Here is a 12,208-nt window from a genome sequence, read left to right as displayed (position 1 = left end):
CAAAGACGAGAGGGAGTGTGGTGATGTAATGTCCACAACTAAGACGAGAGGGAGTGTGGTGATGTAATGTCCACAACAAAGACGAGAGGGAGTGTGGTGATGTAATGTCCACAACAAAGAAGAGAGGGAGTGTGGTGATGTAATGTCCACAACAAAGACGAGAGGGAGTGTGGTGATGTAATGTCCACAACAAAGACGAGAGGGAGTGTGGTGATGTAATGTCCACAACAAAGAAGAGAGGGAGTGTGGTGATGTAATGTCCACAACAAAGACGAGAGGGAGTGTGGTGATGTAATGTCCACAACAAAGACGAGAGGGAGTGTGGTGATGTAATGTCCACAACAAAGAAGAGAGGGAGTGTGGTGATGTAATGTCCACAACAAAGAAGAGAGGGAGTGTGGAGATGTCATGTCCACAACAAAGAAGAGAGGGAGTGTGGTGATGTCATGTCCACAACAAAGACGAGAGGGAGTGTGGTGATGTAATGTCCACAACAAAGAAGAGAGGGAGTGTGGAGATGTCATGTCCACAACAAAGAAGAGAGGGAGTGTGGTGATGTCATGTCCACAACAAAGACGAGAGGGAGTGTGGTGATGTAATGTCCACAACTAAGAAGAGAGGGAGTGTGGTGATGTAATGTCCACAACAAAGACGAGAGGGAGTGTGGTGATGTAATGTCCACAACAAAGAAGAGAGGGAGTGTGGTGATGTAATGTCCACAACAAAGACGAGAGGGAGTGTGGTGATGTAATGTCCACAACTAAGAAGAGAGGGAGTGTGGTGATGTAATGTCCACAACTAAGACGAGAGGGAGTGTGGTGATGTAATGTCCACAACAAAGACGAGAGGGAGTGTGGTGATGTAATGTCCACAACAAAGAAGAGAGGGAGTGTGGTGATGTAATGTCCACAACAAAGAAGAGAGGGAGTGTGGTGATGTAATGTCCACAACAAAGAAGAGAGGGAGTGTGGTGATGTAATGTCCACAACAAAGACGAGAGGGAGTGTGGTGATGTAATGTCCACAACAAAGAAGAGAGGGAGTGTGGTGATGTAATGTCCACAACAAAGACGAGAGGGAGTGTGGTGATGTAATGTCCACAACAAAGAAGAGAGGGAGTGTGGTGATGTAATGTCCACAACAAAGAAGAGAGGGAGTGTGGTGATGTAATGTCCACAACAAAGACGAGAGGGAGTGTGGTGATGTAATGTCCACAACAAAGAAGAGAGGGAGTGTGGTGATGTAATGTCCACAACAAAGACGAGAGGGAGTGTGGTGATGTAATGTCCACAACAAAGAAGAGAGGGAGTGTGGTGATGTAATGTCCACAACAAAGACGAGAGGGAGTGTGGTGATGTAATGTCCACAACAAAGAAGAGATGGAGTGTGGTGATGTAATGTCCACAACAAAGAAGAGAGGGAGTGTGGTGATGTCATGTCCACAACAAAGAAGAGAGGGAGTGTGGTGATGTAATGTCCACAACAAAGAAGAGAGGGAGTGTGGTGATGTAATGTCCACAACAAAGACGAGAGGGAGTGTGGTGATGTAATGTCCACAACAAAGAAGAGAGGGAGTGTGGTGATGTAATGTCCACAACAAAGACGAGAGGGAGTGTGGTGATGTAATGTCCAAAACAAAGAAGAGAGGGAGTGTGGAGATGTCATGTCCACAACAAAGACGAGAGGGAGTGTGGTGATGTAATGTCCACAACAAAGAAGAGAGGGAGTGTGGAGATGTCATGTCCACAACAAAGAAGAGAGGGAGTGTGGAGATGTCATGTCCACAACAAAGAAGAGAGGGAGTGTGGTGATGTCATGTCCACAACAAAGAAGAGAGGGAGTGTGGTGATGTCATGTCCACAACAAAGAAGAGAGGGAGTGTGGTGATGTCATGTCCACAACAAAGAAGAGAGGGAGTGTGGAGATGTCATGTCCACAACAAAGAAGAGAGGGAGTGTGGAGATGTCATGTCCACAACAAAGAAGAGAGGGAGTGTGGAGATGTCATGTCCACAACAAAGAAGAGAGGGAGTGTGGTGATGTCATGTCCACAACAAAGAAGAGAGGGAGTGTGGAGATGTCATGTCCACAACAAAGAAGAGAGGGAGTGTGGTGATGTAATGTCCACAACTAAGAAGAGAGGGAGTGTGGAGATGTCATGTCCACAACAAAGAAGAGAGGGAGTGTGGAGATGTCATGTCCACAACAAAGAAGAGAGGGAGTGTGGAGATGTCATGTCCACAACAAAGAAGAGAGGGAGTGTGGTGATGTCATGTCCACAACAAAGAAGAGAGGGAGTGTGGAGATGTCATGTCCACAACAAAGAAGAGAGGGAGTGTGGTGATGTAATGTCCACAACAAAGAAGAGAGGGAGTGTGGTGATGTCATGTCCACAACAAAGAAGAGAGGGAGTGTGGTGATGTCATGTCCACAACAAAGAAGAGAGGGAGTGTGGAGATGTAATGTCCACAACAAAGAAGAGAGGGAGTGTGGTGATGTCATGTCCACAACAAAGAAGAGATGGAGTGTGGTGATGTCATGTCCACAACAAAGACGAGAGGGAGTGTGGAGATGTCATGTCCACAACAAAGAAGAGAGGGAGTGTGGTGATGTCATGTCCACAACAAAGAAGAGAGGGAGTGTGGTGATGTAATGTCCACAACAAAGACGAGAGGGAGTGTGGTGATGTAATGTCCACAACAAAGACGAGAGGGAGTGTGGTGATGTAATGTCCACAACAAAGAAGAGAGGGAGTGTGGTGATGTAATGTCCACAACAAAGAAGAGAGGGAGTGTGGTGATGTCATGTCCACAACAAAGAAGAGAGGGAGTGTGGTGATGTCATGTCCACAACAAAGAAGAGAGGGAGTGTGGAGATGTCATGTCCACAACAAAGAAGAGAGGGAGTGTGGAGATGTCATGTCCACAACAAAGAAGAGAGGGAGTGTGGAGATGTCATGTCCACAACAAAGAAGAGAGGGAGTGTGGTGATGTCATGTCCACAACAAAGAAGAGAGGGAGTGTGGAGATGTCATGTCCACAACAAAGAAGAGAGGGAGTGTGGTGATGTAATGTCCACAACTAAGAAGAGAGGGAGTGTGGAGATGTCATGTCCACAACAAAGAAGAGAGGGAGTGTGGAGATGTCATGTCCACAACAAAGAAGAGAGGGAGTGTGGAGATGTCATGTCCACAACAAAGAAGAGAGGGAGTGTGGTGATGTCATGTCCACAACAAAGAAGAGAGGGAGTGTGGAGATGTCATGTCCACAACAAAGAAGAGAGGGAGTGTGGTGATGTAATGTCCACAACAAAGAAGAGAGGGAGTGTGGTGATGTCATGTCCACAACAAAGAAGAGAGGGAGTGTGGTGATGTCATGTCCACAACAAAGAAGAGAGGGAGTGTGGAGATGTAATGTCCACAACAAAGAAGAGAGGGAGTGTGGTGATGTCATGTCCACAACAAAGAAGAGATGGAGTGTGGTGATGTCATGTCCACAACAAAGAAGAGAGGGAGTGTGGAGATGTCATGTCCACAACAAAGAAGAGAGGGAGTGTGGTGATGTCATGTCCACAACAAAGAAGAGAGGGAGTGTGGTGATGTCATGTCCACAACAAAGACGTGAGGGAGTGTGGAGATGTCATGTCCACAACAAAGAAGAGAGGGAGTGTGGGGATGTCATGTCCACAACAAAGACGAGAGGGAGTGTGGAGATGTCATGTCCACAACAAAGAAGAGAGGGAGTGTGGTGATCTAATGTCCACAACAAAGAAGAGAGGGAGTGTGGAGATGTCATGTCCACAACAAAGAAGAGAGGGAGTGTGGTGATGTAATGTCCACAACTAAGAAGAGAGGGAGTGTGGAGATGTCATGTCCACAACAAAGAAGAGAGGGAGTGTGGAGATGTCATGTCCACAACAAAGAAGAGAGGGAGTGTGGAGATGTCATGTCCACAACAAAGAAGAGAGGGAGTGTGGTGATGTCATGTCCACAACAAAGAAGAGAGGGAGTGTGGAGATGTCATGTCCACAACAAAGAAGAGAGGGAGTGTGGTGATGTAATGTCCACAACAAAGAAGAGAGGGAGTGTGGTGATGTCATGTCCACAACAAAGAAGAGAGGGAGTGTGGTGATGTCATGTCCACAACAAAGAAGAGAGGGAGTGTGGAGATGTAATGTCCACAACAAAGAAGAGAGGGAGTGTGGTGATGTCATGTCCACAACAAAGAAGAGATGGAGTGTGGTGATGTCATGTCCACAACAAAGACGAGAGGGAGTGTGGAGATGTCATGTCCACAACAAAGAAGAGAGGGAGTGTGGTGATGTCATGTCCACAACAAAGAAGAGAGGGAGTGTGGTGATGTCATGTCCACAACAAAGACGTGAGGGAGTGTGGAGATGTCATGTCCACAACAAAGAAGAGAGGGAGTGTGGGGATGTCATGTCCACAACAAAGACGAGAGGGAGTGTGGAGATGTCATGTCCACAACAAAGAAGAGAGGGAGTGTGGTGATCTAATGTCCACAACTAAAGAATCATTGTGGAATCTGAAAAGACACATATCCCAAAAGCATGATGGTGTACTTACTACGTGTGCATGCTAAAAGACAGGAACAAGGTGGGTAGATAACTAAGTGTGTCATTGTATCAAAGTATTTATAAACAAAAAATCGGATATCTTAAACGTTTTCGTAAATTTTTGTTATTTTATCAATACAATAGGCCATAATTGATTTTTGCCCAATAGGCCTGGCATATTTTGCCTAAAAACCTTTAGGCCTACCTATAGAAAACATTTTAAACAACTCCGCATCTCTGCCCAGTCTGGCAAGAGTGGCCAAAAGGGTGTTTAGCATCCCCAGTGGCTCTGCAAGTATGGAGAGGATATTCTCTGCTGCTGGCCTGCTCTCCAGGCACCATCGCATGAGACAGAAGCCACAGACTGGCCAAACTCGTGTTTCTAAAAATGAACTCAAAGGCACTAATAAGTCATTTTTAATTTAATTTGTATTTAATTCTAAGTCAAATAATACAATTTTATTTGTCACATGCGCCGAATACAACAGTGAAATGCTACTTACAAGCCCTTATTAACCAACAATGCAGTTTTAAGAAAAATACCTACAAAAATCACCGCCTATTTGCACGGAGAGAGAGAGAGAGAGAGAGAGAGAGAGAGAGAGAGAGAGAGAGAGAGAGAGAGAGAGAGAGAGAGAGAGAGAGAGAGAGAGAGAGAGAGAGAGAGAGAGAGAGAGAGAGAGAGAGAGAGAGAGAGAGAGAGAGAGAGAGAGAGAGAGAGAGAGAGAGAGAGAGAGATGGCTGTCTGTCGTAAATTATGTGTAACCTCCTTAATTCTGGCCATCTGTCTACAGCAACCATCATGTCTCATCGCTCCTTGGAGCTAATGTAGCCTACTTAACACACTGACTGATGCTAGGAGACTGTGTGTCAGACTTGGGTTCAAATAGTAGTTTAAATATTTTAAATACTTTGTGCGTATGCTTGAGCCAGCCTTTAGTGTATAAAGCGGGATGTGCACTTTTGGGACTATTTCATTGGTTCCATTGCACCAGGGAAGCTCAATCAAGCCCAGCTAAAGTATTTTAAATGATTTCAAATTCCATTTGAACTGAGGTCTGGTGTGTGTATGGAGTAAATTGGCTTAATTAACTTATGCAAAGAGTGCCTATGTCTAAAATGGCACCCTATTCCCTATGTAGTGCACTACTTTTGACCAGGGCCCATAGTTACCCACACACATTTAGAAAAAAGAGTTCCCAAAGGAGTTCCCAAAGGGTTCTTTGGCTGTCCCCATAGGAGAACCATTTTTGGTTATAGGTAAAATTCCTTTCTGGTTCTAGGTAGAATGCTTTTGGGTTCCATGTAGAACCCTCTGTACAAATATTTAAAATAACATAGCCTAAATAATTCATTTTCGTTCCTTCTTAAATTCTCTGTCTGGCTCCTGACCTGTTTAGAGTGTTTATATGCTGTTTAATCTGACATGGAGCCTATTTGAAATGACGTGTACTTCTTGCAATCACCTTTTCATGTTTATTCAAATAATTTTCGTTCAAATACATATAGTTTGATTTCAATACTTCAAACCCAAATGGTAGGTCCAGGTAGTCACAAAATAAATCGATGGGTGTTGGTTAAAAATTGTATTTTAATGACTGGAGCGAATTTGGAGGAGCAGTTTTTTTCCCCCTGTGAGCACGTTGCGGTTTTTAGCAGATAGTTGGAAAGGACATGTGCGCCGTGTTTTGTATTTTGTTTGTTCTATACAAGAGCAAGGTAATGTTGATTAGAATGTATTTACTTCAACATCATTGTGTAGCATGCATACAGCTCCATTCAGTGCATAGTAAGTAATGCCTAACTTGGCTCACTCGTACTATATAGTATAACACTCAGATACAAATAACAGCAGCGCCATCTATTGGCTTGGCGAACTACGCTCACATGCTCTGTTATGGACACACATTTTATCTTAGCCACCAATGAGGGATGAGGTTATTGCTGTGTGATTGGAGGATATGCTGAAAAATAGACAACTCTCTTTCACTTTCATTCAGCAAAGCTTCTCTAAATTCTGCAATGACGCACCTGCTTCGAACGCTGAAAACAACTTAGAACGCAATAGGAAAAACACACGCTGGAAACATGGCATCTATTCATCGGTGTTTGATAAATCAATAGGTCTGATCATTCTTATTATGTCAAACTAATGACGTTCTACGTGAACATTTAATTAACCATTTTTTACTTTATTTATTTGATTTACCTCCAAACAAAAGTGAAAGTAACTTCACTGTATAACAGCCTAACATTTTAACTGTCTCTAAATTGTATTCTAATATCTTCGACTTTGGTTTCGAGCGTGGTCATTAATTAAATTGTGAAATTAGGGGTCTATTCTGTATATTTATGAAAGGTCAGTAATTACTGTTGAATAAAAAACTACTGGAAAGATGCTTGAAATGCTGCTTTTTGGATATTTGATTACAAGCGTTTCTGGTAAGAATTGTTTTTCTCCACTCCTGACATTTTCTAAACATGAAATGACTGTATATTATGGACATTAGTCACCTATGCTCACATTCCTGCTCCTTATGACCTCTTCCCGTCCCTCTCTCTCGATCCTGTCCCGTCTCTCACTCCTCATGCTCCCCCTCCCATTCTCTCCCTCTCTCTTAGGCCAGGGAGGAGCAGACGTGGTGCTGTCCTGTTCTCTGGTGGAGGAGGGTAGTGGGATGGGGGAAATGGGAGGTGGGGCTCTCTTCAGCCGCACCCCAGCAACGCTTGTCCTCAGAAACCTGGCCGTGACCCCTGATCTTTCACCTGATACTCTGACCCCCTTCAACCCTCCTGCTGTCCCCGATCCTGATAACATCATCTTGGAGGCTAAAGGTTGGTTCATTATCAGGTTCTCTTTTGTACAGCAGAGTTACCTGATGGAATTATCTACCCATTCTCTCTCCCTCACACCATCCCTCTCCTGCACTCTCCCTCCACCCCTCTCTGCTTTCTGACAGTTGAGTCTCCTGAGATCCCAGAGGCAGACCTGCTGCTCCACGCTGACTGTAACGAACAGGAAGTGACATGTGAGATCAGCCGCTACTTCCCTCGTAATGCCAAGGAGGGCTCCACAGAACCAGCCTATTTCATTGGCTCCTTGCAGATAGAGGGGGGTGGGCTCAGCCTCACATTTATCCTGCAGACACTGCCACTGGACCAATCAGATCGTCCAGCTCTCATGCAGAGCAAACTGGAACTCCCCCTCAGCCAATCAGGAACTTTGCTGACTGAGGGTGAGACAAGGAGGTTATTATAATGCTTATGGTAGTACGCCTGTTGTAGAGTAGACGTGCCATATTGTAATGATGTATATTCTCTCACCCGCATCTTCTCTTATCACCCCTCTTTTTTTCTCTAGTATTTTGCACTTTCTCTACTTTTCATTTGCTTCTTTCACCATAAACCCTTCTTTCTCTCTCCCTTGTCTTCCCCAGTGGTGTTCCTGGTGTTCTCTCGCTCGGAGTCCCACTCCACTCCTCTAGGGGGTGTGGCCCTCCTGGACTGTGGCTTCAGGCAGCAGGCCCCACCCCCAGGGCGGGAGCTGGGGCTTGAGTGGCGGCTGCAGCACAGAGGAAGTGGGAGGAAAGTGCTGGAGATTAGGGCGGGGCAGATGGAGGCAGAGGAGGGGCCAGCAGGTGAGAGAATAAAGGCATTATTTAAGTAGTTATGATGGTGCTATAAGTGTTGGATGAGTTAGGTCTACTTACCATCACAACATAAAGTGCATTAGGACCTCCATGGTCAACATTCCAACTTTATTATCCACCCAGAGATGGAAAATACACATCTTACTGCTGTCATAGCTAGGAACCCAGAGGTTTACTGAATGATTACTATGAGAATTGGACCTCATTTTCACCTCTGTCAGGACCCGGTGCAAGAAACAGTCACTAATAATCGTCAGAACCCAGAAGATGAGGCAGACACAGCAGTACTAGAGATGGTGGTTTAATTAAAGAACACAATCTTCAGGCAAAGAAACTAAATCCACAATGTCCAAAAATAAAGCCAAGAGGCACAAAATGGAAATCCTCCAAAATACAAAAGAAACTCCACAAAGTGGTAAAAAACAGCAGGGAAAAACAAACCTCAAAAGACTACTCAAATAATACACAAGAACTAAACCAGAGAACCTCTGGAAAATCCAACAAGAGAAATATCTGTATAAAACAAGGCTTGGGCTGGGGCTGGGTGCTAACTTACAAACACTGAGCAAGGAACTGAGGAACACACAGGGTTTAAATACTAACAAGGGAATGACTTACAGGTGCAAACAATAATTAGAGCAAGAAAAACAAAAAGGTACAAAAAAGGTGCAATGGGGACATCTAGTGACCAAAACCCGAACAGTCTTGGCCAAAACCTGACACACCTCATCATACTCTGTTTCGCATTGTTTTTTGCTCCTCCAGTACACGTGGAGAGGGAGGGTTCGAGCGTGGATGCCGCCCTGCTGGTGGGGCAGGGTAATGCGTCTCTGACTCTGGCCAGACTGAAGGTATCTGACGAGGGGACCTACATCTGCACCGTCAGCACTGGACTGTACCAGGCCCAGCAGGTCATACAGCTACACGTCACACGTGAGTCCCTCTAAGAACACTTGTGATTGATTGTCTCTTTACATTACAGGTAAACCGATTATGATTTTTCAACGCCGAAACCGATACTGATTATTGGAGGACCAAAAAAAGCTGATACCGATTAAATCTGCAGATTTTTATATATATATTTGTAATAATAACAATACTGAATGAACACTTTTATTTTAACTTAATATAATACATAAATAAAATCTATTTAGTCTCAAATAAATAATGAAACATGTTCAATTTGGTTTAAATAATGCAAAAACACAGTGTTGGAGAAGAAAGTAAAAGTGCAATATGTGCCATGTAAAAAAGCTAACGTTTATGTTCCTTGTTCAGAACATGAGAACATATGAAAGCTGGTGGTTTCTTTTAATATTCCCAATATTCCCAGTTAAGAAGTTTTAGGTTGTAGTTATTCTAGGAATTTTAAGGACTATTTCTCTCTATACCATTTGTATTTCATATACCTTTGACTATTGGATGTTCTTATAGGCACTTTAGTATTGCCAGCCTAATCTCGGGAGTTGATAGGCTTGAAGTCATAAACAGCACTGTGCTTCAAGCATTGCAAAGAGCTGCTGGCAAACGCAGGAAAGTGCTGTTTGAATGAATGCTTACGAGGCTGCTGCTGCCTACCACCGCTCAGGCAGACTGCTCTATCAAATATCAAATCATAGACTTAATTATAATATAATAACACACAGAAATACGAGCCTTAGGTCATTAATATGGTCAAATCCGGAAACTATCATTTCGAAAACAAAATGTTTATTCTTTCAGTGAAATACGGAACCGTTCCGTATTTTATAGAACGGGTAGCAACCCTAAGTCTAAATATTGCTGTTACATTGCACAACCTTCAATGTTATGTCATAATTATGTAAAATTCTGGCAAATTAATTCCGGTCTTTGTTAGGAAGAAATAGTTCACACAGTTCGCAATGACCCAGGTGGCCCAAACTGCTACGTATACCCTGACTCTGCTTACACTGAACACAAGATAAGTGACACAATTTCCCTAGTTAATATTGCCTGCTAACATGAATTTATTTAACTAAATATGCAGGTTTAAAAATATATACTTGTGTATTGATTTTAAGAAAGGCATTGATGTTTATGGTTATAACTTGTGACATTGGTGCTATGATTGTGCTTTTTTTGTGAATGTGCTTTTGTTAAATCATCACCCGTTTGGCGAAGTTGAAGTAGGCTGTGATTCAATGATAAATTAACAGGCACCGCATTGATTATATGCAATGCAGAACAAGCTAGTTAAACTAGTAATATCATCAACCATGTGTAGTTAACTAGTGATTATGTTAAGATTGATTGTTTTTTATAAGATAAGTTTGACGCTAGCTAGGAACTTACCTTGGCTCCTTGCTGCCCTCGGTAACAGGTGGTCAGCCTGCCACGCAGTCTCCTCGTGGATTGCAACATAATCGGCGTCCAAAAATGACGATTACCAATTGTTATGAAAACTTGAAATCGGCCCTAATTAATCGGCCAACCTCTACTTTACATAGGCAGCAGGTAGCCTAATGGTTTAGAGCGTTGGTACAGTAACCAAAAGGTTGCTGGTTTGAATGCCCGAGACAAAAATGTGAAAAATCTGTCTGTGCCCTTGAGCAAGGCACTTAACCCTAATTGCTCCTGTAAATTGCTCTGGATAAGAGGGTCTGCTAAATGACTCAAATGTACATTATTTCTCTACACATATGAACATGTGTTTATTACATTAGGTGTCTATGTCATGTGTGACATAGTGTGCACACTATTCACATCTAAATACGAAGTCTCTCTGTCTTCAGAACCTCCTCATGTTTCTCTCTCTGAGGAGAAGCTGGTATTTCGGGATGAGTTGCCCCAGAAACTGAGCTGCCACTGCAAGAACTACTACCCTCTGGATGTCCAGGTGTGTGTCTGGTGCGATCGACCAGTGAAATATCCAGTCATTCATATGCACAGATACCACTGTTTCAAAGTGATTAGCACACAAGCACACAGTGATCAGACGTCTAATGAAATCAGAAGATAATTGGTAGGTCATCATACAGCACTTATAATATGGATATCCTAAATATAACAGACATTATACTGAGACTCTCTTCTCTCTCAGATGGAGTGGTTCTCCGTCTCATCTACAGACTCAGAGCCTAGCGTCCTATCAGACCAGGTGTCTCTCTCCAGCCATCGGCAGCACAGCGACAGGACCATGTCCATCTCCTCCCACCTCACCCTGCACCCCTCCTCCTTCCCCCCTGGAACCACGGTCACCTGCAGAGTGACCCACCCGGCCCTGGACACACCCCTCTCCCTCAGCCTGACAGTAGAGACACCTGAGCCAGGTAGGCTGCTACAGACACAGGCGTGAGAGGACAATAGGAAATTAGGTGAACATCAGCATTGGTGATGGGTCACGTTCATTAGGCGTGAATTGACAACTAAAATATAATGAGTGTTCTTATCAGGCAGGTTCAGATACTGCTCTTTTGCTAAATGTTTTCTCCTGTTGGGTGCCTGCTGACTGTGAGTCATTGGGAGAACCTGAGCAGAAACAAAATGGTGTCCATTCATATTAGTCCAAAACTGTTCCCTGTTGTTACAGATTCCTACTGGATGGTCCTGGGTTTTCTGGTTATAACCGTTCTGTTCTTCTACCAAGTGATGAAATAGGTAAGTTCCCCATGCTCCCTATGGACCTCCTTGTATTTTTAACTATTGTTTGTAGTAAGACAACAGTAGCCTAGAGAAGCAAATTTCTGTCCAAACAGACAAATAATACATTTTTCTTCTCTTTTTTTTCTTGCAAAGAGTTCCAACCTAATTCACAGACCTGGATTCTTTCAGGGTCGCAGAGGCACAGTATCTGAAGCTGTTGCAAACCAATGTCTTAAGAGTTGCTGTAATGTGAATTACTGTTGTACTATAAACAGTTGTACATTTTCTTCAAATAAATATTTTCTTTAATAGTATCATTGGTGTTGTTTTCTGAATCTGGAGAGACGGTGTGGTATTATACCTGTTAATTTTCACTTCAATG

General features: G+C 43.4%; 1 protein-coding gene across 2 annotated transcripts; it reads left to right on the top strand.

Moving 5' to 3' along the window:
• Window positions 1–6,567: 6,567 nt before the first annotated feature.
• On the top strand, window positions 6,568–12,140 carry tapbpl (TAP binding protein like). Of its 2 annotated transcripts, none has more exons than XM_071396689.1 (9): window positions 6,568–7,015; window positions 7,196–7,408; window positions 7,534–7,809; window positions 8,011–8,211; window positions 8,989–9,156; window positions 10,977–11,080; window positions 11,285–11,513; window positions 11,774–11,841; window positions 12,016–12,140. In XM_071396689.1, exons 1-8 carry the CDS (start codon window positions 6,970–6,972, stop codon window positions 11,839–11,841), a joined length of 1,305 nt encoding a protein of 434 aa, XP_071252790.1. In that variant the 5' UTR covers window positions 6,568–6,969; the 3' UTR covers window positions 12,016–12,140. The 2 variants fall into 2 exon arrangements, with proteins under 2 accessions (XP_071252790.1, XP_071252789.1); XM_071396688.1 differs by having other exon boundaries at window positions 11,980–12,140.
• The last annotated feature ends 68 nt before the right edge of the window (window positions 12,141–12,208 follow it).

The sequence above is a fragment of the Salvelinus alpinus genome, chromosome 4, assembly GCF_045679555.1.
Source record: "Salvelinus alpinus chromosome 4, SLU_Salpinus.1, whole genome shotgun sequence".
Classification (NCBI taxonomy): domain Eukaryota; kingdom Metazoa; phylum Chordata; class Actinopteri; order Salmoniformes; family Salmonidae; genus Salvelinus; species Salvelinus alpinus.
Note: the sequence above shows the minus strand (reverse complement) of the source record. Positions and strands in the feature narration are given on the sequence as shown.

Coding starts and splice junctions, on each gene's coding strand:
- tapbpl (XM_071396689.1), top strand. CDS start 6,970: ATGCTTGAAATGCTGCTTTTTGGATATTTGATTACAAGCGTTTCTG. Junction 11,081..11,284: donor ACTACCCTCTGGATGTCCAG/GTGTGTGTCTGG, acceptor CTTCTCTCTCAG/ATGGAGTGGTTCTCCGTCTC. Junction 11,514..11,773: donor AGTAGAGACACCTGAGCCAG/GTAGGCTGCTAC, acceptor CTGTTGTTACAG/ATTCCTACTGGATGGTCCTG.